The sequence below is a fragment of the Alosa sapidissima genome, chromosome 15, assembly GCF_018492685.1.
Source record: "Alosa sapidissima isolate fAloSap1 chromosome 15, fAloSap1.pri, whole genome shotgun sequence".
Lineage (NCBI taxonomy): Eukaryota > Metazoa > Chordata > Actinopteri > Clupeiformes > Clupeidae > Alosa > Alosa sapidissima.
In genome coordinates, this window is record NC_055971.1 from 28,560,687 (window position 1) to 28,588,681 (window position 27,995).

The following is a 27,995-nucleotide window of genomic DNA, read 5'->3' on the forward strand; positions in this document are numbered from 1 at the left end:
TCTCTGGCGCGCACACACACACACACACACACACACACACACACACACACAATTGAGTAACTCAAGTGGCAATTAACGGTTGTATCCAGTCAAAATCTGACAAGGAGTTTAATACTGAAAATACATAAACACAAAACACTAGAACTTCTTCCCAATATGAGAAATCACTGCATTTTGCAATAAGTACTACTGATCTCCTGTACTTCGCAAATGGGTACCAATTAATTTGATTATGGCAAGACAATGCATCCAAAGTAGAGAGGGAGGAATAATGCTCGACTGAAACAATTTAAATATGCCAAACTTTTGCTACATAATGGAAAAAAAAAATTTGCACATTAAGGTCATTTGACAATCAAAAATGTCAACTAGAAAGAACAAAAAGTAAATTATACACAATAAAAAAAAATACCAAAAGAGAAAACAATAACAGCAGGGGAGAAGGTAAGGACTCAAATTTGTACATTTTGGCTCATACAAATTATTCAATACCACAAATACCATGGATACCAAAGCGTTTTCACAAAAGGAGTGTTGAAAATGGGTGACATGTTTATTTCAGTTTTTTTGAGTGTGCTTCAACTGCAAACCGCCATATCTGAAATCATTTCATATAATGCTACTCTACTCTCTTCAGCATTTAACAAAAATATGGGACAAAAAATTGCAAGTTTGAGACTATGGTAAACGTAGTTGACCCCTGAGTTTCTATTCTGCTAGAGCTAGTGTAGGAAAAACACCTCAGTACAGTGTGCATCATAGTGCAAGCCAGCAACATATGCTTGATTAGAGTGGAGGTATATTAAGATAGCACCCAAAGCACCCCACCCCCACCCCCGAACGTGTTTGTGTATGCGTGTTATTGTTATTTTTCTTTACTTCCCCACTTTTGCTGGCCAAACGGAAAAAAAATAATGAATCACAAGTCACTGAAGCAGAATGGCACTGGTTTGCCCAAACCAAAAACCAGCAGTTCTATAAATCTTTTTTTCATAGAAAATATAAATATCCCTGAATTAAAACAGATTCACAGTATTTGCTCTGTGTTAACTCCAGTGCTGCTACCAATTCATTTTTTTCCCTTCCCTGGACATCAAGTTGTCTTCAAGGTCTCCAGTTAGTGTCTATTTATTTCTTTCATTTATTACCTCGTCCTCCTTCCTGGTCGGCTGAATGCTGGCTGGCTTGAACCCATTCATTCACTATCATTGTAGGTCACAGTTCTCTTTCCACGGTACCTGGTCCGGATTTTTGTGGCCCTTTCGGGTTTCCCGTAATCACTGTCTGCATCCGAGTCACTGCCTCTCCTGTGGGACCTCCTCTTGCTCTCTGCCTGTCGTCTCCCCGTTCGCCTTTTAGAGGTGCTCACCTCGGAGCCCGACTCTTCTTCTTCCTCCTCCACCTCCTCTTCACTCTCGGGGCTGGAGACACCACATTTCCGTTTGAGTTTCTGGCCATGTCGAGACTTGCGCCTCTCCTCCTCTTCCTCCTCCTCCTCCTCAGAGAGCAACCTCCTTTTGAGCTCCTTCAGGGAACCTCTGGATGATGTTGACTTTGACGTTTTCTGTTTGTGGTAATCTTCATCATCATTCTCGCTCTCTGACTGGTCCCTCGATTTCCGTCTCTTGCTGTGGCTTCTGTGGTCTTCTCCTGAGTCTTCTGAGCCTCTGTTGCGTTTCCGTTTGGCTCGATGCTTTGACTCACTGGTCAAGCCCTTATCGTTCCTCGAGTGACCTGCTTCCAGGTCATCCTCGGAGTCGTCGGTTACATACTTCTTAGGTAGTGCCCTCAGTCGTCGTTTTCGGCTGGACAAGTGTTTCTCTTCCCGGTCAGACTCTTCGCTCTTGCTGTGGGACCAGTCCTCGGAGGAAGAGGAGGAGCTTTGCTTTTTCTTATGGCTTTTTCTTGGCTCGCTTTCAGAGAGGGACTCATCTGCTCTCCTACTGGATTTCCCAAGATGCCTTCTGGAGTCGCATCTTCTGGATCTATTCTTGCTTAATGAAGCCTGCTCCTTACTGGTTCCATCCTCTTCCGTGGTCTGCCTCTGTTGGCTCTCTCCTTCTGCCTCTTCTGAGGACTCTTCTCCCTCTTCTTCCTCCTCCTCCTCTTCCACCTCTTCTAATTCTTCCTCCTCCTCCTCCTCTTCCTCTTCCTCCTCATCAGAGATTATTTTCTTTTTCTGCAATCCTCCTTTCCTGGGAACGTCGCTAAGGTCTTCAGATTTGTGCGCAGGTGTTGAGCTTGCAGCAACAGCAGCAGCAGCAGCAACAGAAGGTTTCTTGGTGGTATGTGTGTCTGAGGCAGATGTTTGTTCTCGTTTTACAGAGGTGGCTTTACTCCTTCCGTGTTTGTCTTGATGCTCCTTTTTCCATTTGGCATGATGCTTTGGGTCACTAGTCAAGCCCTTGCCATTCCTTGAGTGACCGCCTTCTTCAGAGATGTGGTCTTCTTCCGAGTCGTCAGCAATATACTTCTTCTTGGGCAGTGCTCTCAGTTGTGGTTTTCGACTGGAACTGCTTTCCTCTTCCCCGTCAGACCATTCATCTGACGAAGCACCTTGCTTCTTCTTGACGCTTTTTCTTGGCCTCTCCCCTTCATCATACTCCTCTTCCTCCTTGCCATTCCTTGAGTGACCGCCTTCTTCAGAGATGTGGTCTTCTTCCGAGTCGTCAGCAATATACTTCTTCTTAGGCAGTGCTCTCAGTTGTGGTTTTCGACTGGAAATGCTTTCCTCTTCTCTGTCAGACCATTCATCTGACGAAGCACCTTGCTTCTTCTTGACGTTTTTTCTTGGCCTCTCCCCTTCATCTTCATCCTCCTCCTCCTTTTCCTCCTCCTCTTCTACACTTTCAGATGGGGACTCTTGTAAACTCCTTGAGAACTCCTGATTCTTGCTGGACTCATGTCTCCTTGATCCGTTTCTGCTTCGTGATGACCTCTTTTTACTGGCTCCATCCTCCTCAGTGGTGTTGCTCTCTTGGGTCTCATCTTCATCTTCTCCATCTGACAGTTCCCCGTCATCTTCCTCTTCATCGTCTGACATGATTTTCTTTTTCCGCGTCTTACTCTTCCTGGGAACGCTGCTGAGGTCGTCAGACCCTTGAGTGCATGGTGAGGCAGCGGCATTCGAAGGTGTCTTGGTGGCATGTGTGCGTGAGGCAGATGTTTGTTCTTGGCTTCTTGAAGTGGCTTCGGCCTCTCCGCTCATCTTACGTCCGTTTTGGTGAGGGTGCTTCTGGAATTTTGCATCTCTGACCTCTTCGTAGTCATCACACTCCTCTTCCTCAGAGGTTTTGGGGGCTCCCTGCTGTCGTCTGCTTCTGGAAGGGGTTTCCTCTTCAGCCTCGCTGGTGTTCAGATTTTTTATTTTGCTGGCGGCAGCAGCTGCCGTCCTTCTAGTTAACTTCCGACGAACGATGAGACTGTCCTCGTCTTCCTCCAAACTGTCTCCGGGACTAGCCTCTCCGTCGGAGTTCTCCTCACTCTTTACCTGATGCTTACTACTGTGGCCATTCAGGTGTGATTGACGGTCTAAACAACAGGAAGGGAAAATAAAGCATTGGTTGGAAAATAATCAAGTAAATAGTCAACAATTAAATAAAATGATGATTAAAAATAATTGAATATTGGGAGTTCATTCCCAAAACATGGCAATAACGTAGTACTCACCATGGCGTCCCTTGGAGGCACTTTTCCTCATTGGTCGAAGGCACCTTCCTTTGCGCTCTCCGTTCCGACGTGATGAGTCACCACTCTCCTTACTGCCCTCCTCCTCCTCCTCCTCCTCTTCCTCCTCCTCACTCCCAGACTCTTCATTCTCACTTTCACCTAAAGGTTGCAGCATGGAGGATCAATACAAAACACAGGCTACTCATTTATATATATTACTTTTTCATAAAGTGCTCATCTTTATTGTTCACATGTGCCAAAAACAAGCTCAAGCTAAATTTAAAAGCTGTAAAAAAATAAATAACTAAGAGCTACTGAGTAAATGTGTGATTCCAAATAGTTGAATATTCATTTCAGTAAGTGTTGTGTTATTAAGAAGACTCAGTTGCAGAGCTACATACTCTGTGAAGGTTTCTGGCCCTCCGACTCCGAGCTGCTGTGCAGTACTGCTTTGCGCTTGCTGGAGCGAGACCCCTGGTTCCTGCTTGACCGCCTACTGTCCTCCGGCTCCTCCTCGTCATCCTCCTCCTCTTCAGAGGCATCAAGCATCTTAAACCTAGTGGCGGCAGCCCGAGCGGTCTTCCTCGTCTTGGGTCTGCGTGATATTGACTCATCATCCTCATCGTCGCAATAATCATCATCCTTCTCGTCTTCCTCCTCGTCTTTGGTGAAGATGTCGGACTCCTGAGAGGTCTGGCGGGCGATGTGATTTAAACGCCTTCGTCTCTCCAGGCGCGAAGCCCTGTCATCGCCATTCATTTGAGCGTGGGTTTCTACGGAAAACAAAGAGAAAGAAAAAGCCCACACATGAACAACTGGCTGTTAGTGGTCAGCTCCCCTAGTTACCCCAACTCCCCTAATTACCCTCAATTATCCCACAATTCGCACATAGCCACATAACCTAATCATACTTTCTGTCTTTGTTGGTTAAAATAAAATAGAACTGAGCAGGGTTTAAAGAAAGAACAAATTCTGTGCCTGAAGTTATCAGAAACTTTCGACGCTGTTATACATCTGTTACGTGTTTATGATGATCCATTTTCAAATAGCCTGGCCCGCCTGAGAACTTTAAGGCCTGTAAAGGGCCCCACGCATTGGCGCCAACATGAGTATAGCACACTCCGCTCCCGAAATTTGATTACATTAGATTCCATTATTTTCAATACAACTCCGCACACGAGTGTTGCACTTTGCCGCCGCCACTGATGGATTACGATTCAGTTATATTTTGTCGGAACTGCTCAAGTAAAATCCATTGTTTATTCAATGCTGCTTGGCAGTTAAAATCTTCAGCGCTGACGTGCTTGGCAAGTGACAGCACACTCATGTTGACGCTTATTTGCGGAGTGCTTAAGTGCTCACCTGGTCTCCTCCGGTCCAAGGCCTCTGCGTGTTTCCTTCTGAGCCTGGTGCTTCTGCTGGGGTAACTCCTGGCAGACAAGCCCTCGTTCTCACTCTCACTCTCTGGCACTGAACACAGAGACAATACATCACATTTTAGCAGCTTAGGGTGGTCATTTGTTTCTCTGCAGTTCTTGTAGTCATTTGTTGTTAGTCATGAAGAATATTGGTGAATTTCAATATCGTACTGTCTCTGTCTCGGCCAAAGGAGTTGGCTGAGACAGGATGTTTATTTTAAGAAAACAGAGTGTTTCTACCTATAACTCCAAAAGGTTTATTAATTAACTGCTCACCCCCCACAAGCAACATTTACATTACAGTAATTTCCTGTGTATTAGTCGCATTGTGTATAAGCCACAGGACAGTGTTGTATGCAAGGTAAGAGAAACAAAACCAAACATAACCTCATAGCTGAAGAAATTTAGCAAAATCAATGTATAAGCCACGGCTAATAGTTGGGAAATTACGGTAAGGGTTACTTCGGGGGCATCTCTTCCACTATTTGCTCCTCATCCGACCCCAGACAGATATGTAGATTCTGACACTATATCTGACGACTGTCTTCTCTGGCTCAGTGCTTTTTGTTACCCTGGCTTACGTTAGTAACATTGAATGCTGAATGCTGTGTGTGGGTACTCTGCTGTAACATCCAGAATAAAGAACTATCGCCTGCTCTATACAGTAGCTAGCATGATTGGATTTAAAATCTAATGTTAATCAACTCATTTGGAATTAAGAAGACTACTTTTACATGCATTCTTCAGGTCATGACTATAGTCACAGTCAGTGATTAATCATGGAGTCATTTGTTACTCATTCTTTATCAATAATCTATGTGAGACGCTTATTGTTTGCTCTACCTAAGATAGCTTTGCAAGACAGCAACTTGGGCTATAATCTTTAACTCCAGAGTCATACTCTAACTGTGTATTGTAACTCCAGAGGCATGTATTATTTGTGATGATTTAAGGCCCATTCACACCAAGAACGATAACGATGACTATAAATAAATATCGCTCTCGTTAATATGAATGACGACGTTCACACATGAACTATAACGATAACGACATGAAGAACGATATCGTTGGGATCACTTTCAGAGCAATTTTCAGAACGATAAAAAGTTAATAGCCAATAAGAACCCATCAAATTTTAACCGTCACATTCATTAACACAAGGAGAGACTTTGTTTATCGTTGTTCAGTGTGAACGCTTTTATCGTTATGATTATAGTTATCATTAGCGTTCTTGATGTGAATAGCCCTTTAGACAGCATGCTTACGAGTCCTCATCCTCCTGTGGGGGACCACTCTGCTTCGTGTGGCACGGCCTGACCACAGAGAGTCTCTCCTGAGATGCCGTCGAGACGAACCCCGCGATTTGCCCTCCGAGTCGTTCAGACTCATTTCGCTCTCACTCTCTGACTCTGAAAAACAGCACATCCGAGAGGGCAACACACATTAAGATGACACCTCATCTCACTACCACCCAGAATACAAGGAACTAACTTTACAATCGCTAAACATTGCCACACGTAATTCTGTGAAGTTAGCCATTCCTGTTTCCCATTTGGACAACAGCTAATGATTTTTCATTGAATGACCAGTATTGTGTACCTGGTAGTGTATACTTCTATCAATACTGACTGGCACCTGATACTGAAGCTGAAGCCAGCAAACCAGCTACATAAGAAGTTATGACAAATCTTTCGTTGGGTAAAAGAGACACCTACCCGGAGTGGAGGAGGCTCCTTTGGAGTCATCATCATCATCATCGGAGGAGGAAGAGTGTGTGGGGGACCTGCGCCCTCCATGTCGCCGGCGCGTCCTCCTACTGCTCCTCTCCGTTGCAGTCACTTTGGCTGAGGTAGATTTGGTTGGAGACGTCTCCACCTTTTCCTGAGCATTCAGAGCAGCCCTTTTCTGGTTGCTGGGCAGACAGGACAGGGCGGACAGGGGGGTTACTCTGACAAACTTTTAAAAGGTATAAGATTATTTAAAAACAGACATTAACAAGTCTGTGTGTGTGTGTGTGTGTGTGTGTACACGTCCTCAGCTTTGAGATGGGGAAATGGGGTTACTGGTGCGTAGATTCCCACAGATTCTCTTGTCAGTGTTCCGAGTAAGGTTAGCGTTAGGTAACCTGCTAAGTTGTACGCAGACACAAGAACCCACCTGGTGGATCCGTGGCCTGGCGTCTGAGGTTCCTGGTATTGCTGCCTTTTACGGAACCTCTGGCTGCGGCGCAGCTTTGCGCTACTCTTCACTGCCGTCTTGTAATCAGATATGATCGTTCTGATGCGCTCTTCGAAGAACGCAGAGAGACGCAGAGTCATACTGTAGATCTGAGGACAGACAGAGAGTCATTTGAAATTATTATCACTTTTCTTGTATAATAATCTGTAAAAGGATCATGAATAGTGTTATACATCAAAGCTCAATTGATGATACCGTATTATTTCCAGAGGGTTCTAAAATAAGACTCATTGCAACACAAACCTCATGAATTCATGAAAAGGATCATGAATAAAGTGTTATACATCAAATCTCAATTGTTGATGCCGTATTATTTCCAGAGGGTTCTAAAATAAGACTCATTGCAACACAAACCTTTGAGCGCTTGTTTGGTGTGTAGGCTTTTGCATTGACAAAGATAAGACGAATATCTTTGCAAAATTCGATGGGGTTTTCATATCGGTCCTGCTCTATGATGTTCCGCACAGTTTCAAAATCCATCGGCGAGTGAATGATATCTGCATAATCCTGAAAAAAAAAAACAATCAAGGCATAAAAATCAACAGTGCCACAATTTTCCTGACTGAAATCAATCAAATCCGGACATATTCCGGTCTTACTACAAAACTACACAGATTGACATCATTTTGGTCTCAAACACAAATTTATACTTGTCGTCATCCAAAAATAGATTAGGTTGTTGTTAGACCGGAGTTGCGGTTTAAAGCCCATTAGTCATCAGAAACGTTCAAAGCCGTTGTGTACGATTATACATTCATTTCCAATTCTTAACCGGACTGTCCCATGACTGAATTCCTGCACTGTGTCTGGGAGCTCTAATGCCCCGTTCTATTTGTCTTTTCAAGTCGTTTTCGGTTCAAACTTGCAAAGGAAATGCCCAGGGAACTACAACTCGTCACCTCGGTCCAACCCGGAGTACTACGAGTTTGAATTTCCAAGATGGCTGCGCTCATTAACAGTAAATGTGAGCCTTATATGCTCTGTTTATTAGCATTGGATTTGTTTATTGTTGGATTTGTGTCACATTAAATCAACAGTGTCCAACCTCTATCTGTCGCTATGATACTATGACGTTTGGGTAAAACACTGTAATGCTTCGTTACAAACTGGCTAGTAACAACTGCCAGTTTGACGTCACTGACGAGCTCAGAGTTCGCTAAAAGAAAATTCGAACGGGGCATAAGCCCTCCTCAGACCATGGCAGAGCTTCAGAGCACTTCTTTAAAGGGTTGGCTGGCGTTCTCAGAGCAGGTTTTTAAACGGTTGGCTGGCGTTCTCAGAGCAGGTCTTTAAAGGGTTGGCTGGCGTTCTTACGGGGAATTCTATGGGGTCCACGGGATGGCGGAAAGGCTCCGAGTCCTCGCACTCGAATATGTAGTTCACCAGGCGCCTACACTGCTCCTTCCATGCGTCTGGATCAGGAGCAGGCTCTGCTGCAGTCTACACACACACAAACACAACAAAGTCAAGTTAGAGGGTGAACACTTAACTGGCAGTTTAGTTTGTCAAGGGGTTGTTTTAAACACTGCCTGAATTGTCCGAAATATTAAAGTACCTGACGTAGAGCATGTCCAGATGATGTTCCGGGCACATCAGCCTCCATGTCCTGCAGACAATCAAATGGACCAGTTAGATTTCCACACCACACAATACCGATTCATAATGACTGGATAAAACATCCACTATTTCCATGTGGACTTCCAAAGTCATTTAGTTTGATTGACGAAATGAAAGGTTGGATTAAAAGTTGGATGAAAAGTGCTTATATGTTAGTGTGTATTTCCAAATGAGTTACCTCATCAGAGTACTCGAAGTTCTCCAGTGCATTGTAGATCTCTATGATGTCCGTACAGTCTGGCTTCCTGGTAGCAGAAACATAATTTACACTAACAGTTATTTTATGCACCAATACCAAGCCGGCTGACCATATTAAAACAGGGAAAGACAAGAGGAGCCAAGAAAATCTCCACAGCTGAAAGAGAGCCATGGAGACAGAACACCAGCAGCAGGGGAAGGGGTCCTACCCAATGAACTTGAGGAGGGCATCAGTGATGAGTTTGGCAGAGTCTGCAATTTTGCTGCGAGGCTCGTTGAAGGTCTTGGCGTTGAGGAATATGTGTTTAACGTCCCAGACTAGTGCAGAAACTCGCCTGCAGACACACACACACACACACACACACACACACAACACATGCATGACAAACTGATTGTTCCAAGGGTGTGTTTAGGTTGTGCTCAGGACCACTTCATAACTTGAGCACAACCTCTATTGCATAAGCAGACAAAAAAAATAAAAAATAAAAACACATTCAGGGGGGTACTGTGGCGCTACAGGCTACCATGTAGAGGTCCAAGTGCCCACGGGGACCCTGGTTCGAATCAGACCTGCCGTCCTATCCCATCTCTCCCACTCACTTCCTGTCTATCTTCACTGTCCTATCCGAATAAAGGCAAAAAAGCCAAAAAATATACTTTAAATAAATAAATAAATAAATAAATAAATGCATTCGGTGGAGGCACTCAGATTGACAGTAGTAGCTAGAACCCGACACAAACAGCCCTAGTGCTCACTTTCTGCTGAATCGGAGCGGAACATGAGGAGAATAAGCCCAGATTCCCACCGAGTCTGTCTCGGTCTCCGTCCTGCCCTCAGAAGTGTCCCAGGAGAGACTCTCTGCTCTGCGCCACTTCACAGATACTAGGGCCTACTTGGCTTATTTTGGAAGAAAGGTGCTTCTGGGACACTTCTGGAAGCAGTTATCACAGCCAGAGCTGAACGCGGCCGGAGGTGGTGTCAATGTGGGGTAAAAGGAGAGAGAGAAGGCCGCACTTTGAATAAGTTAATTTTTACAGCAATAAAATAAACTTCTGCAAAGTGTGGTCTTTTGTCCCTTCTTCTACTAAGCTACAGCTTTGGTCCAGCATTCTAAGAATCTAAAGAGAGACTGAATGAAGCCCGTTCCAATCCCTGTGTAAATGCAGTGGTTACAGACAGACTGCAGCCAGACCTGTAGAAGCGATGCTGGAGCCTCATGCGAACGGTCCCCAGGTCCGTGGGGTACGCGATGACCGTGCAGTACTCGGGGTACTGGCTGATGTCCACCGGGCCAGAGAACGGACCGGCGATATCTGGAGGAACACGGACAGAGAACAAGCGTCGATCAGTCAAACGTAGCATTGCTTCCGCCCCATCCCCATTGATCTGTTACATTGTAATATATTCTTCATTTATTTTAACAGCCTCACATGCTTAAGTTCAACCACAAATCCTTTTAGGCAAGTCCCCCAACTTGGCGGCCATCTTGCAACACACTCTGGGCCGTTATGGGGCAGCTATGTATGCAAGTGAATGGAGAGGCATACAGGAAGGGGCGTGACGTGTAGAGGCTAGTGCCATATTGGCGTTACGAACTAACCCCATCCATTTCTATTGCCACCCTCAATGATCCATTTCAATAACCACCCTCAATGCTGCACAAAAATAATGTGTAATATGGATTCAGATGTTAAATGGTTCAAAGCAATGACAGATAGTATGCATGCCTGCAGGCAGATATATGTCCATACTGTTTTTTAATGCAATGACTGGGTGTGTATGACTTTATGTATGCTGGTAATGATGTTTCTATGTATTTTTAGGCAACACTAGCACTTAAATTATTTATTATTTTTAAGTATTTATCCTTTATTTTATTTGTTACATAGACTCTATGAATGATGCACTGACTGGAGAGCACTTTAAATTTCGTTGTACCTGTGACAAAGACAATAAAGATCTATTCTAGGGCAATTCCACGCAAAACGGTCACATCCATAACTGCAGCTAAATACCATGGCATTGCGTTGGCGTTATGGATGGGACCGTTCTGCACGGAATTGCCCTCTAGCCTATTGAGTGCTGTGTCTCCCCATCAGAAAGTCTCCGCTTCAACCACTTAGCACCAAAGGTGAGCTGAGCCAACTCGTGCTGGTGACTGCAGTCCAACAACCTACTGGCCCGACATGCTATTTTCACTTGCCTCCAGGCCTGCAGGTCAGTGCTTACGTAGCTTCAGTATCAGGTGCCAGTGAGTACTGATAGAAGTATACACGACTAGTTACACAATGCTGTACGTACCCACGGTGATGAGCTGGTCGATGCCAGCCATGATGCGTTCACACTCTTCATCGCGCGTTCTGACGCCCCACTCTCCTGCCTGGGGCTTGTAGAGGACTTCAATCATCTCCTCTCCGGTAACTGGCACACCTCCCCCCTCAGACTCAGGCTGCTGGGCTACACACACACACATTTCTGGTTTAGATGGTATGTTAGCTGTATTTGTATATTTAGTTGAATATGTATGTTGGTAACGTATATGTATGTATGTAATGTATATGTATCTTTTGAATGGTATTTATGGGCTAAATCAATGGCTGGAGTGCATGGAGTGCAGCTGTAAGGTCTAGTGAGTACCGTTCTCTAGGATGGCCTCCATGTCCCATGGGCTCAGCTTTTCAGTCTCCCCATTGTCCCACCTGGCATGAGCAACACAAAGCACCATGGGATACAGTTACTAGGACAACTGCATGACAATAACACAACTGGGCCATAGTCATCACGCCTCAGAGTAGGTGCTAAAGTGGATTCGAATGTGCTAAAGTGGCTTTGAATGTGATGGTCTTAAAGTAGCTTTCAATGTGATTGTGCTAAAGTGGCTTTGAATGTGATTGTGCTAAAGTGACTTTGAATGTGATGGTCTTAAAGTAGCTTTGCATGTGATTGTCTTAAAGTGGCTTTGAATGAGATGGTTCTCTCTCTCACTTGACTTTGAAGCACTGGAAGTGGCTGTCGGGATACTCGAGCTGATACGGCTCCTGACACACGATGGACCCAAACCACCAGCAGTCATCGATAACGGAGCGAAACCGATCGTCTGTGATCGAGAGAGAGAAATAAAAACAAAGACTGAGAGCACGTACAGGGGCTGTCGGAACTGTCGTGAATAAAACAAATGACGAATAACAAATAAAACGCAATGAGGTCCAATTGGTCGGCACTCTCTTTGAAACCACTGCTGCCTGCTTAAATGGGAATAGGTGACAAAAACATAGACTTACTGTCAGACATGCACAGAATATCTTAATGTTCTTAAAGGTTGCATCAGTGATGGTGGGGAAACGTCACTTCTGTTGGCTTTCAAACAAAACAGAGAGCTCGCTCGCTACTCCCTTCCCACACAATCTAAACTCCTGAACGCGCATCTCGTCGGTTATTGGTTGGAACACTTTATTTTGCCTTTGAGTGGTTGGCAACACTTGTTGTTAGTAATTGTTTTTGTGTCCAGATCTCAGAGCCTAGGCTGCCTACAGAGATGCGTTTTTTTGACAGCCTGCTTATTGGGCGGGCAGCTAGCAGATCATTAGGAAAGATTAGATGAATGTCATCATTTATATTTGGGCCTGCAACCTTTAAGAACAAGTACAGTGCCTGTATTGGTGCCTGCTGTAAAAAAGATCATTCAAAAAAGACATGTTTTTATGGACCCCATGTTTTGGCACATGGCTGATGTTGACTCTTAAAGGAAATGGTCTACTCACTTGGCTGCCATAGTCTGTTCCGGGCGTCGTCGTAACACTGCCGCAGAACCAGGAAGTCAATCACGTCTGGCATATCATGATACCTAGAGATGAGGGACCGTGGCATTACAGTTTGCCATTTCTCAAGTGGCTACACAGGTTTTTGCAGGACAGAAAACTAAAATAACCCTCCATTTATTAGGCATGATTTCTGAAGACATGAAAAAGACTATTTCATAATACATCATACGATTCATCCTCAGATCACTTAAATGGACTTTTTTCCAGAACTTTCCACAATTTACCAAACACACACACATTCCTACTCACCCTACCAACACACACACAAACAAACACACACAGGCCTTAACTCTAAGAATGCATACTAGTACTGAACCCATGATTAATATGGCAATGTTGTCTGAACCTTGTCCAAGCATGAACGGCTAGGGTGATAGTCAAACTAAATTACAAATGATGGCTCTTAAAATCAATACATTTACATGTAGTCATTTAGCATACACTGTTGTTCAAAGCGACTTACATACGTCAACTACATTACAAAGGGATTACATAGTCCCCGGAACAACTTGCTCAAGGGCACAACGGTGGTAGCCGGGAATTGAACCCACAACCTTTCAGGCTACTGCATGCTAGGTCAGCTCCTTAACCACTACACTACTTAACTGCTAGACAACAACCACCGCCACAAACGGGCTGTATTCATAAATATGGCAGAACACCTAATCAATCACTATTAACACTTCTCCTCCCATGTGTTTGCACAATACAATACCCAGTAGCTATCCGTCAGACTCACTTGATGGAGAAAGACTTGTCTGTTGTCCTGCCTGTACCATGGTCAATCAGCGTGAGCTTCAGACAGCAGAGGGTGGGAGGACACACCTCGTACTTGATTGCTGTGATCTTCACAAACTCTTGGTCCTGCAACATAGGACAGAGACACACATACACAATCAAAGTTACTCGCACACAACCAAAAAATTATGCAGCAGGTGCTAAAAAATGGTCACACATTGCATTCATTATTAAAAACCTTAACACACAGACACACACACACCTCCTAAAACAGTAAGGAGATTTAAAAAAAAGTTTGCTTTAAGCTTAGACTCTGCTTAAAGTTCTAGTTCAACATGCACATACTTTAGGGATGTTTGTTAATGACCCAAAAACATAATATTTACTATAAAACATACTACAAGACACATCACAAGCTGGATGTCACTTCAAAACTCCAATATGATTTTAAACTAATGTGTGTGTGAGTGTGGTAGACTGAAAGATGGCTAATCTAATATGTGTGTGTGTCCTGAAAGATGGCTAAACTAATGTGTGTGAACTGAAAGATGGCTAAACTAATGTGTGTGTGTGTGGACTGAAAGATGGCTAAACTAATGTGTGTGTGTGTGGTGAACTAAAAGACGGCTAAACTAATGTGTGTGTGTGGTGAACTAAAAGACGGCTAAACTAATGTGTGTGTGTGTGTGTGTGTGTGTGTTGAACTGAGAGATGTCTAAACTAATGTGTGTGTGGTGAGCTGCTGGGGAGAAGTGCAGATCAATAAAGCCATGCCAACCCTCAGCTCCATCTTCTTCCAGGGCTGCTTGTCCAGGTTGATGGGGTACACGTTATTCCTGCTCACCGCATCCACATAGGCCTCGTGGCCCTGACGGAAATAGATCACCTGCAGGGGGCGCCAGAGAGCCGAGAGGAAGGAGGGGGAGTGTGAGAAGACGGGCAGCTTTTTAGTCAGTCGTACACGGGACAACAGTTGAGGAAGACGTGATTTATTTTAGTTAGTGGTAAAGGGCCCACACACAAAGAATCTAAACCTCTCAATTTTGATATGTATACTTCTATACCTAAGTGAAGATCTGCACTCCAGAGAGCTCCCATTTAACTTATGTTTTATTAGTACTAAAAAAAACTTGAATGGGAGCTCTACCGTGTGCAGATCTTCACTTTTTCTTTAGAACCGTATCTTTGATCCTGCAACTGAATTATATGGATGTGTGTGATTAAACCGTGCTTATGCTACTTCTACACCTAAACCATGTAGACCAGGGTCAAGAACACCACAAACAACAAAAATCTAAAAATAGCGCTTACCTCATCTCCCAATTGCGGGACGAAAGGAGACTTCCTGGGAAAGACGTCCGTGATCCATACAGAGGGCCTGAACTCGTTGGACACTTCCCTGTTAATGGAGGGCCGAGCTTTGGGATGCTGGGAACGCCAAAGGGTCAGAAAGCACAAATAAATTAAATTAAAATTTTTCACCAAGACACTAGACTTTTGTCACAATTAATCAAGAAATCTATAAATGGGATCTTCACTGCTTTCCATATTAACCTAAGGACACTTCCATTGTACATGTCTTACTGTTGCCTAGAGTGGCACTCATTCCAACATAATTACAACATATGCTTATCATGTGATGCTATAGGCAGTTCACCCGTCCCATCGATCCCCGAGTTTCTCACACACCTTGGGTGCTTTACTCTTGGCCTTCTTCTGTTTGCGAGACTGAGATGTTTGTTCCTCTTCATCGCGTGTCGTCTGCTCTTCCTCCTCAGCATCGTCCTCGTCCTCCTCCTCTTCCTCCGAGCTGCTGAGCTTGCGTCGTGACCGTCTCCATGACTGCGGGTTGTTGGGATCTAGGTTTAAGCCGGCGTCAGCCGTCCAATCAGAATACTCGCCAGAGGAGTTGCTGTGAGGGGAAGAGAAGTATGAGCCAATCAGACATCAGTGACTATTTCTTTCCATGTGAAGAGTCCAATCTCAATTCAGTCTATTTCTACCCATTTCTGATTTCATCACTGTAAATAAGCCAAATTTGTCCTGCTCTTCGAGTTCATGTCAGACAATGTTTCCGAGTAGATTAATAGTACCACAAGTATACACAAACCTCAGGACTGTTTCTTACTACTCTGTCCTTTTTTAGGTATGTAGATAAACAGGATATTGTTTCACAACGGTTCACGCTGATTTGTACCTAGAGCTGTCACTCTTCCACTCTTCCTCATTGGATGAGTCATTTTCAGTGCCCTCCATGTCAGGGTCCTAAAAAAACAAACAAAAAAAACAAACAAGGTCATACAACGTACATGAAGATGGATTTTGCCTCTACGGCTAAAACTTATTCTAAAATGTTTCAGTTTGCTGCCCTAGATTGAGGACTTCAACAGCAGCTCCATACAGACATATGCTAGAAGAAATCCATAAAATGACACACACACACACACACACACACACTCAACGTTTGTCAGCAACAAGAATGTGCATTTTCAAAAGACGATGTGTTGTGTTTTGAATATGAATGGATGTGTAATGTCCATCTCTACTGCATTTTATTAAATGACACAGAATAGCTTAAAGGAGTGACCAGATACCCTGGTCTGAAGTCAGTGTTTGGGAATCGCAGCTGTGACCAGATACCCTGGTCTGAAGTCAGTGTTTGGGAATCGCAGCTGTGACCAGATACCCTGGTCTGAAGTCAGTGTTTGGGAATCGCAGCTGTGAGCAAGCAGGTAAACATTAGCACGGGATGCTAATCTGAGGTCAGCCGTACCTCAGAACTTGCGGCAGTCTCCTCGCCCTCCTCACAGGAAAACTCGATAAACTCCTCCGCGACGCTATCCTTCCGCTGGCGCTTGCGTGACGGCACCCGCTTCACACAAGGCACCTCATCGTCCGAGTCGTCCTGAGGAGGTTTAAGCCAAAGAACGGTCACTTCACATACTCATTGACCCAGAACACTACGTAGCCAGCAGGACACAATATCATTACTTCTTTATGTACATCTATTTGAATCGATCGTTTTAAAAATAATCAATGATGTAATGTAATGTGCCTTTACTTATGGAAGAGAGAATAAAAAAGTACACTAATAGGCCAATCCTTAAAGTAACCATCAATATTGTTTACTAAGGTATGATGTTAGAGAAACTAATGTTGTACTTTGCACAAGAAAACATCTGAGTAATCTTCAAATCCAAGCAAAATTAGTATTATAACTGGAAGTATCCCTATCAGAATTGATATTGGGAACTTGTGAATTGGAACTGAAACAATTCAGGACAGTCAATACCCAGGCTTATCCTCTGGGTCTCCCAGACCACGGGACTGAAAATGAATGGGGCCCACACATCTTTTAATAGTCTGCATCACTAGTCAGCTAGAGTTCAAAAAACAAGCAAGAAATCTGACGAAGAACTCTGGGTTCTAAACTTCACACCGAAATGTAAATGACGGCTATACAATGTGCAGGTCATCCCATAATCAGATATATTTGACCCAGTATACCAGATATTTTTTGACCCAGTATACTAGATATTTTTGACCCATCCTTATGGACTCTGGGCTATGAGCATCTTTTCTTTTCTCAACAATAAGGAGTAAGAGCAACAAGCATGTGAATGACAGCGACATCAACTCCATCAAGGCAGGCAGTGATGACCTCAGGCAAAACAGTTTTCCCCTGCTTTTGCACTGTCCACCAATAGCAAGTGATGGCTTCACAAGTGTGACCAAGTGTGTTGGGTTGGGTTGTGTGTCGTACCCTGAAACCGCCATGAATGATCCTGCGCTTCCTCATGTTGAAGAGTGTCGTCTCCTCCTCGCCTTTGGCCGTTCGGAAGCACTCCTGATACCTGAGGGGAAAGACAGATCGAGAGGTGTTTAGTTTGACTGACAGCGCTTGGCAAAATGGCTCATGCACACCGTGGATTTGTGCCAATATTTATACAGGACCGATGGTAGAATACATGCTGTTTTATTTAATTGCCATTCTGTTAAGCTTATGGTATCAGAACACTCACGAGTTCTGTATGCAAGTATGTAGCCTACTGCTATAAACTTCAATCCAACAGAGGGCGCTGTCTACAATTGAAACCATGGTAAATAAACATTGCTCTTCTTCACTGTCCTTGATGACAATGCAGCACTTGCAATGCAAAACAAGCCGTACAATTAAAATGGGTATTGCACATAACAGAGAAGTGGACTGTGAATTCCGTGTGTGTTTTGTGATGAGTGTCAGATCAAAAGTAATGTGTTAAATGTGTGTGTGTGTGTGTGTGTGTGTATGTGTGTGTGTGTACATGTATGCCTGAGTGACACAGGTGTGATACATGTGGACAAGTAGTGAGGTTGTGATTCTGTATTGTATGATATCCTTGGTGCGTGTATGTGTGTGGGGGTGTGTGTGTGTGTTACAGGTGATGCTACTCGTGCACGAGTGTGGGTGTTCTTGTGTATTATGTGATATCCTTGGTGCACGTGTGCGTGCACGTGTATGCCTGAGTGACACAGGTGGACAAGTAGTGAGGTTGTGATTCTGTATTGTGTGATATCCTTGGTGCGTGTATGTGTGTGGGGGTGTGTGTTACAGGTGATGCTACTCGTGCACGAGTGTGGGTGTTCTTGGGTATTATGTGATATCCTTGGTGCATGTGTGTGTGCACGTGTGCGTGTTACTCTCCCCTCACCGGTAGGTGCTGTTGGTGAGCTCGGGGACGACCACGCGTCGCCGCCAGGCCTGTAGGTCCCTCTCGGTGGCCATCTGGCTGCGGGGGGCATTCTGATGCATCTGCCGCACGCCCTCGACCTGACCACTCCGCCGCAGCCCTACGTTAGGGGACGACTGTAGCTCCATGCGCTCGTTCATGGACACTGGGAGAAAAACACAGGGAAGGAGGGAGAGTTAGAGAGCGGTTGTTACGTTGGGTCGTTTTTTCCCCCAACCATAGGATGACCTCAGAAAAATTTGCAGTGATCTCTGGATTTTTTCCAGAGCTGTACAACTCTAAATCAGAAAAAGTTGGGACGTTGTGTAAAATGCAAATAAAAACAGAATGTGATAATATACAAGTCTCGTAAACCCATATTTAGCAGCCAAAAGCACATCGACAACATGTTGAAAATGAAAATCTTGACTATTTCATGTCAATTATATGATCATTTTGAATTTGATGTCAACAACACACAGTCACAGTCATTTGGGTTTTGAACTGAGCACTAAAACATTGTGTCCAAAAGACCACGGCCATCCAATATTGTTTTTCAGCTCCATCCCTAGTTTGCAAAGATTTCTGTACTTACTCTAAATAGTTATTTTCTTTATCATTACACTTTTCCAGCATTTTGTTAGCCTCATCCCAACTTAATTTTAAACGTGTTGCTCAAAATAAACATATAATTTCAATGAAAGTGTCAAATTTGTCATTTGCAACATTTGATATGTTGTCTGTGTCCTTTTGGCATTTAAGTATGAGTGTACGAGATTAGCGGATTTACATTCTGTTTTTATTTGCATTTTAAACAACATGCCAACTTTTTCTGATTTGGGGTTGTATATTCACTCTGGTCTAGTGAACATGGTCAGATGTGTGCTGATTTGGGGTTGTATATTCACTCTGGTCTAGTGAACATGGTCAGATGTGTGGTTGTATATTGACTGGTCTAGTGAACATGGTCAGATGTGTGGTTGTATATTCACTCTGGTCTAGTGAACATGGTCAGATGTGTGCTGCGGTGTCGTCGCACCTCTGCGGGGGGTTCCGGGAGCGGGTAGGGGGGCCGGGGGGGGCGCCACTGCTCCTTCGGGCAGCGCTGGGATGCGCCGGTCCTGATTCTGCTGCAGGACCCGGATGGCCTGGTCTAGAGCACTCCGACCGACCGCCACCTCCACACTCTCGCCAGGCTGCTGGCTAATTACCTGCTCTACTACCTCCCCGTCACCTGGGGGAAACATATACACACACACACACACACATTCCCTTTAAGGTCACTTCTATCAGGCTGACAGAGCTGCATGACATAAATACATATCATATTTAAATCCAAATAATGTAACCCCTTACTGACAGTTCTACAGCCTGAAAAACTTTAGCATTATACAGCATCATTTTGATGCAAATGACAATTATGCAAATTTGTAACTGCAATTACATGATCCAATACTATACAATTACATGATCCAATACTTTACAAATCATTTAGAATTATAAATTATAAAACACATTTGTAGTAATTTTCATATCATACATCAAGGATGTAAAAAGAGGGCAAATGAAGATGCGCTTGCATTACGTACTTGTGGCCACGTAGCCCAGCTGCGGGACCAGGTGTTCGTCGGCGATGTTCTCTCGGCCCGGCACAAGGCGCTGGTACCTGGGGGGGTGTGGGTTGCCGTCGACATCCACCAGGAAGGGTGGGGGCATGAGATGGGGCGCCTGTTGCGTCTGCTCGTCCAGAACGAAGCCGTTGGCATCGCGGATCAGTGGCCGGTAGTCCGTGTGAAAGAACACCTGGTCTGGAAGCTATGGGACACAACACAATGGGTGGAGCCCATCACACAAACACTTGTTCAATGATATAAACCTCTTACCTACAGTACAAATAAATTAAGATATTAATATATCAGCAACCAACTATGAAATTGTTTCTTTTTTTTAAAGTATGTATTTGTTCAGAGTGAGTGTGTGTTATAGGAGGAATCTGTGAGCCCCCATGTTCATGCCCCCAGAGTGTAGCGTTGATTGTTTTTGGGTTTTTTTGTACCGGTGACCTCGAGAAACAGAGACCTATGTGGATTTTTTTATTTATTTAATTTTTTTTTTTTTTTTTTTAAATCGCCAGAATTCTCCTTTATTGTTCACACCACATGCACACTGTATTTCACACACCTAATTCACATCTAAATGTGAAGTCTGAACGCTGCCAATAGCTCTTGCACAGCGCTCACCTGAACTGTCCTTTGACCCCGAGGCTGTGGTCATGTCTAATCCTGCTGCATGCCCAAAGGCAGGGCTCACCCAGAGGGCAGTTGAGCGGTAGGCAATCTGTTAGATTTACGCTAATCTTATACTAACAACCCAAGGCAGTTGATTAGAGAAGATTAGCACTTAGTCTTAGGGCCTTGGCACCTATGGCTTGCCCGTCTGACACATTTTGTTTCACAAGGTAAACCCCAACTCTGACACTTGTGACTAACCAGAGACTTTCTAATGAGGATACACGGCTCCCTAGAAATGGATGGGGTTAGTTGCGCCAATATGTCAGTAGCCTCTACACATCACGCTGTATGCCTGCCCATTCACTTGCATACGTAGCTGCCCGATAACGGCCCAAAGTGCGTTGCAAGATGGCCGCCGAGTTGGGGGACTTAAAACAGACTTTGGACTAACTGTAACAGACAGATGTTTGCGAAGACATCAAAATGTTGGCTCATTCCAAAACCACATCTGAAGGGACACTACTAGCTTTCCTTCTACAATATAATATAATTTATATAATATAATTTATATAATACAATTTCTCCAAAGTCCTTTACTACTTAAATTAGACCACCACTTTACACTTCACCTTCACAAGGCATTGAACTGGTACTGAAGCACTAATACATGCAGACCAAATGGCATGAACTTCACACCACATTTTTAACAAGCTGCAGGTTGGTCTCCAATCACTTATGAAAAAACACCAAACCACATTTAAACTAGCAGCCTCACCTTCTGGTAGGAAACCACCTGATGGTTTAACTAGCGGCCTCAGCTTGTCGTATGGAACCATCTAATGGTTTAACTAGCGGCCTCAGCTTGTCGTATGGAACAATCTGATGTTTTAACTAGCGGCCTCAGCTTGTCGTATGGAACAATCTGATGTTTTAACTAGCATTCTCACCTTCTCGTAGGGCTTGGAGCTGCCGAAGCCAAAAATGATGAGGTGGCCGTGGGAGTCGGTGCAGGCAAAGCGCTGACCATCCGGCGTGAACTTGCAGTCAAAGACGGCGCCATGACCCTGGCCCTCAATCTGAACACACACACACACACACACACACACACACATCAAAATGACAAGATGAAACAATAGTTTCAACATAGGCCACTTCACACACTGGAAAAACACACACAAAACTGGGCTTTCAAATGAGGAATGAAGCTTTGTTGTTAGAGGTCTATGTGTAAGCGTTTTTAATAACAAAATCTTCGATCTCTCCAAAGTTTCCTATTTCTCCATCAACCAAATTCTCCAAAGAACCAGCAACTTTGTGATATCCTTTAGCCTGTGTGAGGGCCACATGCCAGGAAAATGCAGAGTGCAGAGTCAATGCAGGTCATCCATGCAAATGGTGCATGACTCATGGCTCGGAGTTTGATCACTCACCATATTGAAGTAGTGCTGTGTCTTTGTGCCTTTCAGGAGGTCCCAGATGTAGACGCTGCCATCGTGGCCGGCCGACAGCATGACCCTGGGGTCGAATGGGTGTGGCTCCAGTACAAACACCTCGGCCTCGTGACCCTGCGGAAAACACAGGACGACCACTGTCTCAACACTGCCATGCTGTTTGGGACTGCAGACTCTTTGATCCGAAGACTAAAAAAAACTAAATTGTACTACAACATTCAAGAGCACACTGAATACTACTACTACTTCCTACAGAATGCATATTTGAATACATGCTTTAGTGCTTGCTCTAGGAGGTTCCAGCTCTGTAAAGCATCTTTAAGAGACTATTTCAATTGTTTTGGTGGCAAATAAATATAACTGATCTGAATATTACTACATCATGCTGGGAGGAAGTTCACATCAAACCAAAGCGTTCAGATTCACAAGAGCAGAGTTTTAACTGTAGAACATAGTGGAAAACTCTCACTTGAGAATGGTTTCAACCCATCTGTCTATGGTCTGGGTAATGCAGTAAAGAGGAAGGACTGTGACCTGAACGCCAGGTGATGAAACAATTCTGCTGGAGACGCCACCGCAAAAGATACCACATGGGTCCATTTCCGTTAGCTTTGAAAGCTAACCAGAGTTATACTGGAGGAACAGCCATTGCCGGTCTCGATTTTACCTTACTGTGCTGGAACTTAGCACATATAGGTCATATGGACCAAATGCAATTCTGTACTACAACCACCAGGGACACTTGCAGCCAAAGAAAAACCAGGTTATGGGATAAAAATGAAAATGTTGAGATGACAAGGTCTGATTCATATCTTGCCAACCATCCCAGGCAGGTGACAGAAGCTCGCAGTGAATCCTTACCTTTAGGATATGTAGCAGCTCTCCTGTGTACGAGTTCCAGACTTTGATCAGATAGTTGTTGACAGCGGTGATGACCGTGTTGTCATGCCGATCCCAGGACACCATGGTAACCTTGGCCTTAAAGAAGAGGTCCTCCCTTACTGTTACAGTTTCAGACCTGAAGAAACAAAAATGTCATAAACCAACAAAACATTAGAAAATATAAACAATAAAAAAAATGTAGTCATATCAGCAGCAACTCTGGTTATTTTCATGACAAAAACAAACAAACTAGCCATTAAACATTCGATACTGTGTAGTTGAAGTATATGCAGTTGAAGAGTACCTACTAAAATCACTTCATATACACATAAGACAAAAGTCCTTTAACTTTGGTACAGTGTGGAAGTGATGTCACGGTGGGCGGTGCTTACGGCAGAGTGGCACTCATGTCCAGAAGAAGGCTCCTCCACTGCTGCCGATGCAGCCGCCAGATTCGTGCCGTTCCATCTCCGCTGCCACTCACAAACCTGAGTAAGGGGAGGAGGGGGAGGGGGCGTCACAGGTCACAACCATTCACTCTCTCCCATCAATCCCCCCCCCCAAACACACACACACTCGATACGTGTGATTATTTCCTTCTCTCTTTCTGTTCTTCCATCAGCTCCTTCCTCCATACTTCTAGCTCTGTCTCTCTGTCTCTCTCTCTCTGTGTCTGTCTCTCTCTCTCTGTCTCTCTCTCTCTGTCTCTCTCTCTCTGTCTCTCTCTCTCTGTCTCTCTCTCTCTGTCTCTCTCTCTCTGTCTCTCTCTCTCTCTCTGTCTCTCTCTCTCTGTCTCTCTCTCTCTGTCTCTCTCTCTCTCTGTACAGCCTTCTCCTTCCTTCCACAGATCTTCATTTCTCTGGCTCGCTCCATGTCCTCCCACACATCCTTTGGCCTCTTCTCATTCTCTCTATCTCTCTCTCTCCCCCCCTCTCCCCCTCTCTCTCGCTCATCCAACCACACACTCTCCTCACAGCTAAAGCTTGTCAGCTGCCTCCTCCTCACCACCACTTCCGTCTGAGCACATTAGAGAAATATTATGCCTGGAGGAAATTACTTCTGTAGCTCATAGAGTTTCATCAGACAAATAAGTTAAATCAGGCATTCAATGCTGCAAAAGCACACTGTTAAAGCAGATGATTACACTGTAAGATGAACACTGTGAAGGCAGATGATGCACTTAGAAAAAGAAGAAAAAAAAAAAAAAAAGACTTGCCCCCGCCCAAACCCAGTGCTTAATTTTGAAATGTTCCTCCTACCTCTCTCCTGTGTGACAGAACTGGATGCTGTCCACTTTGTCCTGCAGAAGGAGGCGCAACGGATTTGAGAACAAACAAACAAACAAACAAATATTCAATACAAAACGTCACAAAAACTGTCAGTTAATCTCACGGTTAAGGTCTGCCAAAGAAACTGTCTGCACTAGACTGTAAGGTGTCTTACCGTGTGGTCAGATAATTCAGATACTTTCTCTGGATTGCCACATCCCAGGTAATATATTCTGATAACATGGTCTGTGCTGCCCGTTGCTAAAAACATGCCACCTAATGTAAAACAAATGGTTTTTAACAACTTCGTTAATGTTTGGAATGAGTCACACAAATGAGAAAGACAAAGAACACCAATCTATCTAGTGTCCAATACCCATTAATATATAATAGACAATATCCCAAACACACAATCTGGAGGAGAATTCCTATAAATCTTCCTGAAAATGTAAATTACTTGTATACTGCCGTCAACAATCTACTAGTCTAAAAATGACAACAACAACAACAACATCAAAGGTCATGGTCTTGGAAGTGATGTACTCTAGTTGTCAAGAGGGGCACAATGTACACACACAGCAATGGGCATTAACAGATTACAGGGCATACATTTGAATATGTTTGCATTCATACCAGTGTGAACAGAATTACACAGGTATGTCAGTGGGGACAGGTGATGTGACTTGTGGCTCACCTGGGCTAAAGGACGAGCAAACCACCTGAACCCCTGGCCGGGGCCGTTCTGTAAACTTATGTGGCCGATCACTTCAGAGCAAAACAAGACAGAAGACAAGTCAAGATTAGCTTTCACCAACATCATGGTCTTGGATCCTCCTGATCAGCAACCCACCAGAAATAGTACACACACACACAGATCAGCAACCCACCAGAAATGGTACACACACACACACACACTTATACATACTGCATCTCCAGATGTCTAGATAACTAGGACACAGACTGCATCTCCAGATGTCTAGATAACTAGGACACAGACTGCATCTCCAGATGTCTAGATAACTAGGATACAGACTGCATCTCCAGATGTCTAGATAACTAGGATACAGACTGCATCTCCAGATGTCTAGATAACTAGGATACATACTGCATCTCCAGATGTCTAGATAACTAGGATACAGACTGCATCTCCAGATGTCTAGATAACTAGGATACAGACTGCATCTCCAGATGTCTAGATAACTAGGATACAGACTGCATCTCCAGATGTCTAGATAACTAGGATACAGACTGCATCTCCAGATGTCTAGATAACTAGGATACATACTGTATCTCCAGCATTGTTTTGATGTATAGTTTATCGTGATTGAACATTTCCTCACCTGAAATTGATATTATTTACATCCCATTGCCAGAAGCAGACCGTTGCATCAGTACCTGTGGATACCATGTATCGTTTTGAGCCCTTGGCAAATGGAGAAAACTGGGGGGAAAAAAAAAAATTATAGATACATTTCATGTCAGTGTCATACTAAAAAGGAGTAGAAACAAAGCCAAAAACACATTTCAGCCAATTTCAAGATCACATACTATTGCCCTCTTACTCAACTTGCTAAAAGTGTCGCATAAAATAGGTGCTGGTCCCAAAATAGAACCAACTCCAGATTTAGGATCTGGATGTAGGCCTTTCCTTTTCTTAAAGTTATATTAGTCATTACAGTTATATTCTGTTATAGTTATACTTCTTTAATAGACAGAACAGTGAAAAGAGGACAGGAAGTGAGTTGGATGGAGAGATGGAGGGGTGGGTTCAGGAAATGACCTCCGGTCAGACTCAAACCTGGATCCCTGTGGACAGTGAGGTCATTTATGGTTTGTGACGCTGACGTTCCAACTACACTACGGCTTTCCCCATGCGGGCTTCTCCTGAGCCATTGAGGCTGGGGCCGCAACTCAGTCCCTACCCAGGCGAGATCCAGGTGAAGTGTACCTGTAGCGAGGTAATGGAGCCGGTGTGGCCCTGCAGCACGGCCATGGGGGCACAGGTCCGAAGGCACCACACACGGATGGTCTTGTCGCAGCTGCCGGCGGCGATCAGAGTGTTCTCGAAGTTCACGGCCAGGTCCGAGATCTCGGCCGAGTGGCCCCGCAGCGTGGAGTGAAGCCGCCCGTCGAATGACGACCAAATCTTCACCAAACAGTCGTCTGAGCCCTAGATGGTCAAATCGAACAGGTTTTATACCCGCAGGACACAACCAGAACTTCAAACAGTCGTCTGAGCCCTAGATGGTCAAATCGAACAGGTTTTATACCCCAAAGACACAACCAAAGGGCAGGCTTATGAGCATCCTTTAGTGTATTTTGTGTTAATCTAGATTTTCTACACAGTAAAACACTGAAGACATTTAGGTCAAGAGTAGTCTACTCTACATGTTAATTCAGCCTACTTCAACTCCTCTCTGCACATACCTCCTGATGCAAGAAAACTCATAAAGATTTAATATAATATAATCTGTTTCGAACACATTTTATCCTCAGGTCTCCTTTTCAAATACTGGACAAAATTCAGAGGGAGACCATCCAAAATGATGATTCAACGAATAGGTCAACTAGAACCTGAAAATTACTATGATTATTAAGTGGCTCTAAGAAACGTGAGCATATAACTCCTGTGTTGGCTAAGCTGCACTGGTTACCTGTGGAGCAGAGTTAAGTTTAAAATTTTACTTTTTGTCTTCAAAGCCCTCAGTGGTTTGGCACCTAGTTACATAGGTGACCTACTAATTCCTTACAGCACTCCAAGATCACTTAGGTCTTCATCTCAGAATCTTCTCTATATCCCCAAAACACGCCTTAAGACTAAGGGTGATAGAGCCTTCTCTGTTGTTGCCCCCCAACTCTGGAATAGTCTACCTGTACATATTAAGTCCTCTCCAACCATTGACTGCTTTAAGTCTAACTTAAAGACTTTCATTTTCTCCCAAGCTTTTAATCTACCTTAATACCCCCCCCCCCCCCCCCCACACACACACACACACACACACACACACACACACTCTTTATTCTTTATTTTATTTTTGACCAATTTGTGTATCATTTCAATTATTTATTTATTTTCCCCCCCATGTTATATTGTTGTTGTACCATTGTCATTGTTTTATGTTTGTTTGTAAGCACTTTGGTTCAACTCAGTTGTTTTTAAATGTGCTATAGAAATAAAGTTGACTTGACTTGACAAAGTAACAAGTCCTAGCTCTAAAAACAAACGACCCCCTCAGAAAACTAGGTCCGCACATTCAACTCAACCACAGGTGAAACTGAAAGGAAGGCCTTGTGGCTTGAGACTAGGTTAAATGGTGAAGGAAAGAGTTCATCTATACAGCACAATTCATTAACCTTTACAAATATGCTAGCCTGTTTAAACCCAGATGAACCTGTTAGCACATTTGAATTAGCCGGAGTCATCCAGGGTGCAGATGTGCAGACTACTAGCCCAAACCAAAACCGAAACCGCCAGTTCGAGACTGTGAAGTGCTTTGGGTGTCTTGAAAAGCGCTATATAAATGCAAGTTGTTGTTATTGTTGTTGTTGTTGAGACACTCACTGTGAAGATCCTGAGGCCGGTGCGGTCGAAGGCGATGCAGTAGACAGCAGATAGGTGGCCCAGGATCCTTCGGTGCATCCTCATGTGCTGATAGTTGCTTACGGGGCTCACGGAGCTGAACCTCTGCGCGCCGGTCAACTCTCTCCCACGACATACTTCCACTGTGCAGGAACAGACGAACGCGTGTTAAGC

At 44.1% G+C, this 27,995-nt stretch overlaps 1 protein-coding gene across 3 annotated transcripts in view; it reads right to left on the minus strand.

Annotated features, from left to right (window-relative positions):
• Positions 1 to 72: 72 nt before the first annotated feature.
• Positions 73 to 27,995, minus strand: part of brwd1 (bromodomain and WD repeat domain containing 1) — a 31,090-nt gene continuing 3,167 nt past the window's right edge. The window contains exons 7-44 of one of the 3 annotated variants that reach the window (XM_042063356.1): positions 27,804 to 27,964; positions 26,190 to 26,411; positions 25,582 to 25,682; positions 24,936 to 25,006; positions 24,417 to 24,517; positions 24,233 to 24,273; positions 23,366 to 23,461; positions 22,953 to 23,109; positions 22,071 to 22,205; positions 21,588 to 21,716; positions 19,999 to 20,224; positions 19,449 to 19,643; positions 18,392 to 18,575; positions 17,464 to 17,554; positions 16,474 to 16,605; positions 15,898 to 15,965; positions 15,390 to 15,612; positions 15,012 to 15,128; positions 14,479 to 14,586; positions 13,702 to 13,826; positions 12,903 to 12,985; positions 12,127 to 12,238; positions 11,779 to 11,840; positions 11,443 to 11,598; positions 10,334 to 10,454; positions 9,350 to 9,475; positions 9,121 to 9,187; positions 8,881 to 8,931; positions 8,640 to 8,765; positions 7,680 to 7,832; positions 7,245 to 7,414; positions 6,803 to 6,999; positions 6,353 to 6,496; positions 5,032 to 5,139; positions 4,071 to 4,442; positions 3,670 to 3,828; positions 2,825 to 3,531; positions 73 to 2,614 (exon numbers count right to left, since the gene is read on the minus strand). In XM_042063356.1, coding sequence (XP_041919290.1) covers positions 1,196 to 2,614; positions 2,825 to 3,531; positions 3,670 to 3,828; positions 4,071 to 4,442; positions 5,032 to 5,139; positions 6,353 to 6,496; positions 6,803 to 6,999; positions 7,245 to 7,414; positions 7,680 to 7,832; positions 8,640 to 8,765; positions 8,881 to 8,931; positions 9,121 to 9,187; positions 9,350 to 9,475; positions 10,334 to 10,454; positions 11,443 to 11,598; positions 11,779 to 11,840; positions 12,127 to 12,238; positions 12,903 to 12,985; positions 13,702 to 13,826; positions 14,479 to 14,586; positions 15,012 to 15,128; positions 15,390 to 15,612; positions 15,898 to 15,965; positions 16,474 to 16,605; positions 17,464 to 17,554; positions 18,392 to 18,575; positions 19,449 to 19,643; positions 19,999 to 20,224; positions 21,588 to 21,716; positions 22,071 to 22,205; positions 22,953 to 23,109; positions 23,366 to 23,461; positions 24,233 to 24,273; positions 24,417 to 24,517; positions 24,936 to 25,006; positions 25,582 to 25,682; positions 26,190 to 26,411; positions 27,804 to 27,964 — 7,016 coding nt within the window. In that variant the 3' untranslated portion in view covers positions 73 to 1,195. Of the gene's footprint in view, positions 3,532 to 3,669; positions 3,829 to 4,070; positions 4,443 to 5,031; positions 5,140 to 6,352; positions 6,497 to 6,802; positions 7,000 to 7,244; positions 7,415 to 7,679; positions 7,833 to 8,639; positions 8,766 to 8,880; positions 8,932 to 9,120; positions 9,188 to 9,349; positions 9,476 to 10,333; positions 10,455 to 11,442; positions 11,599 to 11,778; positions 11,841 to 12,126; positions 12,239 to 12,902; positions 12,986 to 13,701; positions 13,827 to 14,478; positions 14,587 to 15,011; positions 15,129 to 15,389; positions 15,613 to 15,897; positions 15,966 to 16,473; positions 16,606 to 17,463; positions 17,555 to 18,391; positions 18,576 to 19,448; positions 19,644 to 19,998; positions 20,225 to 21,587; positions 21,717 to 22,070; positions 22,206 to 22,952; positions 23,110 to 23,365; positions 23,462 to 24,232; positions 24,274 to 24,416; positions 24,518 to 24,935; positions 25,007 to 25,581; positions 25,683 to 26,189; positions 26,412 to 27,803; positions 27,965 to 27,995 lie in introns of all 3 variants that reach the window. The other 2 variants (XM_042063357.1, XM_042063355.1) reach the window with 2 other exon arrangements.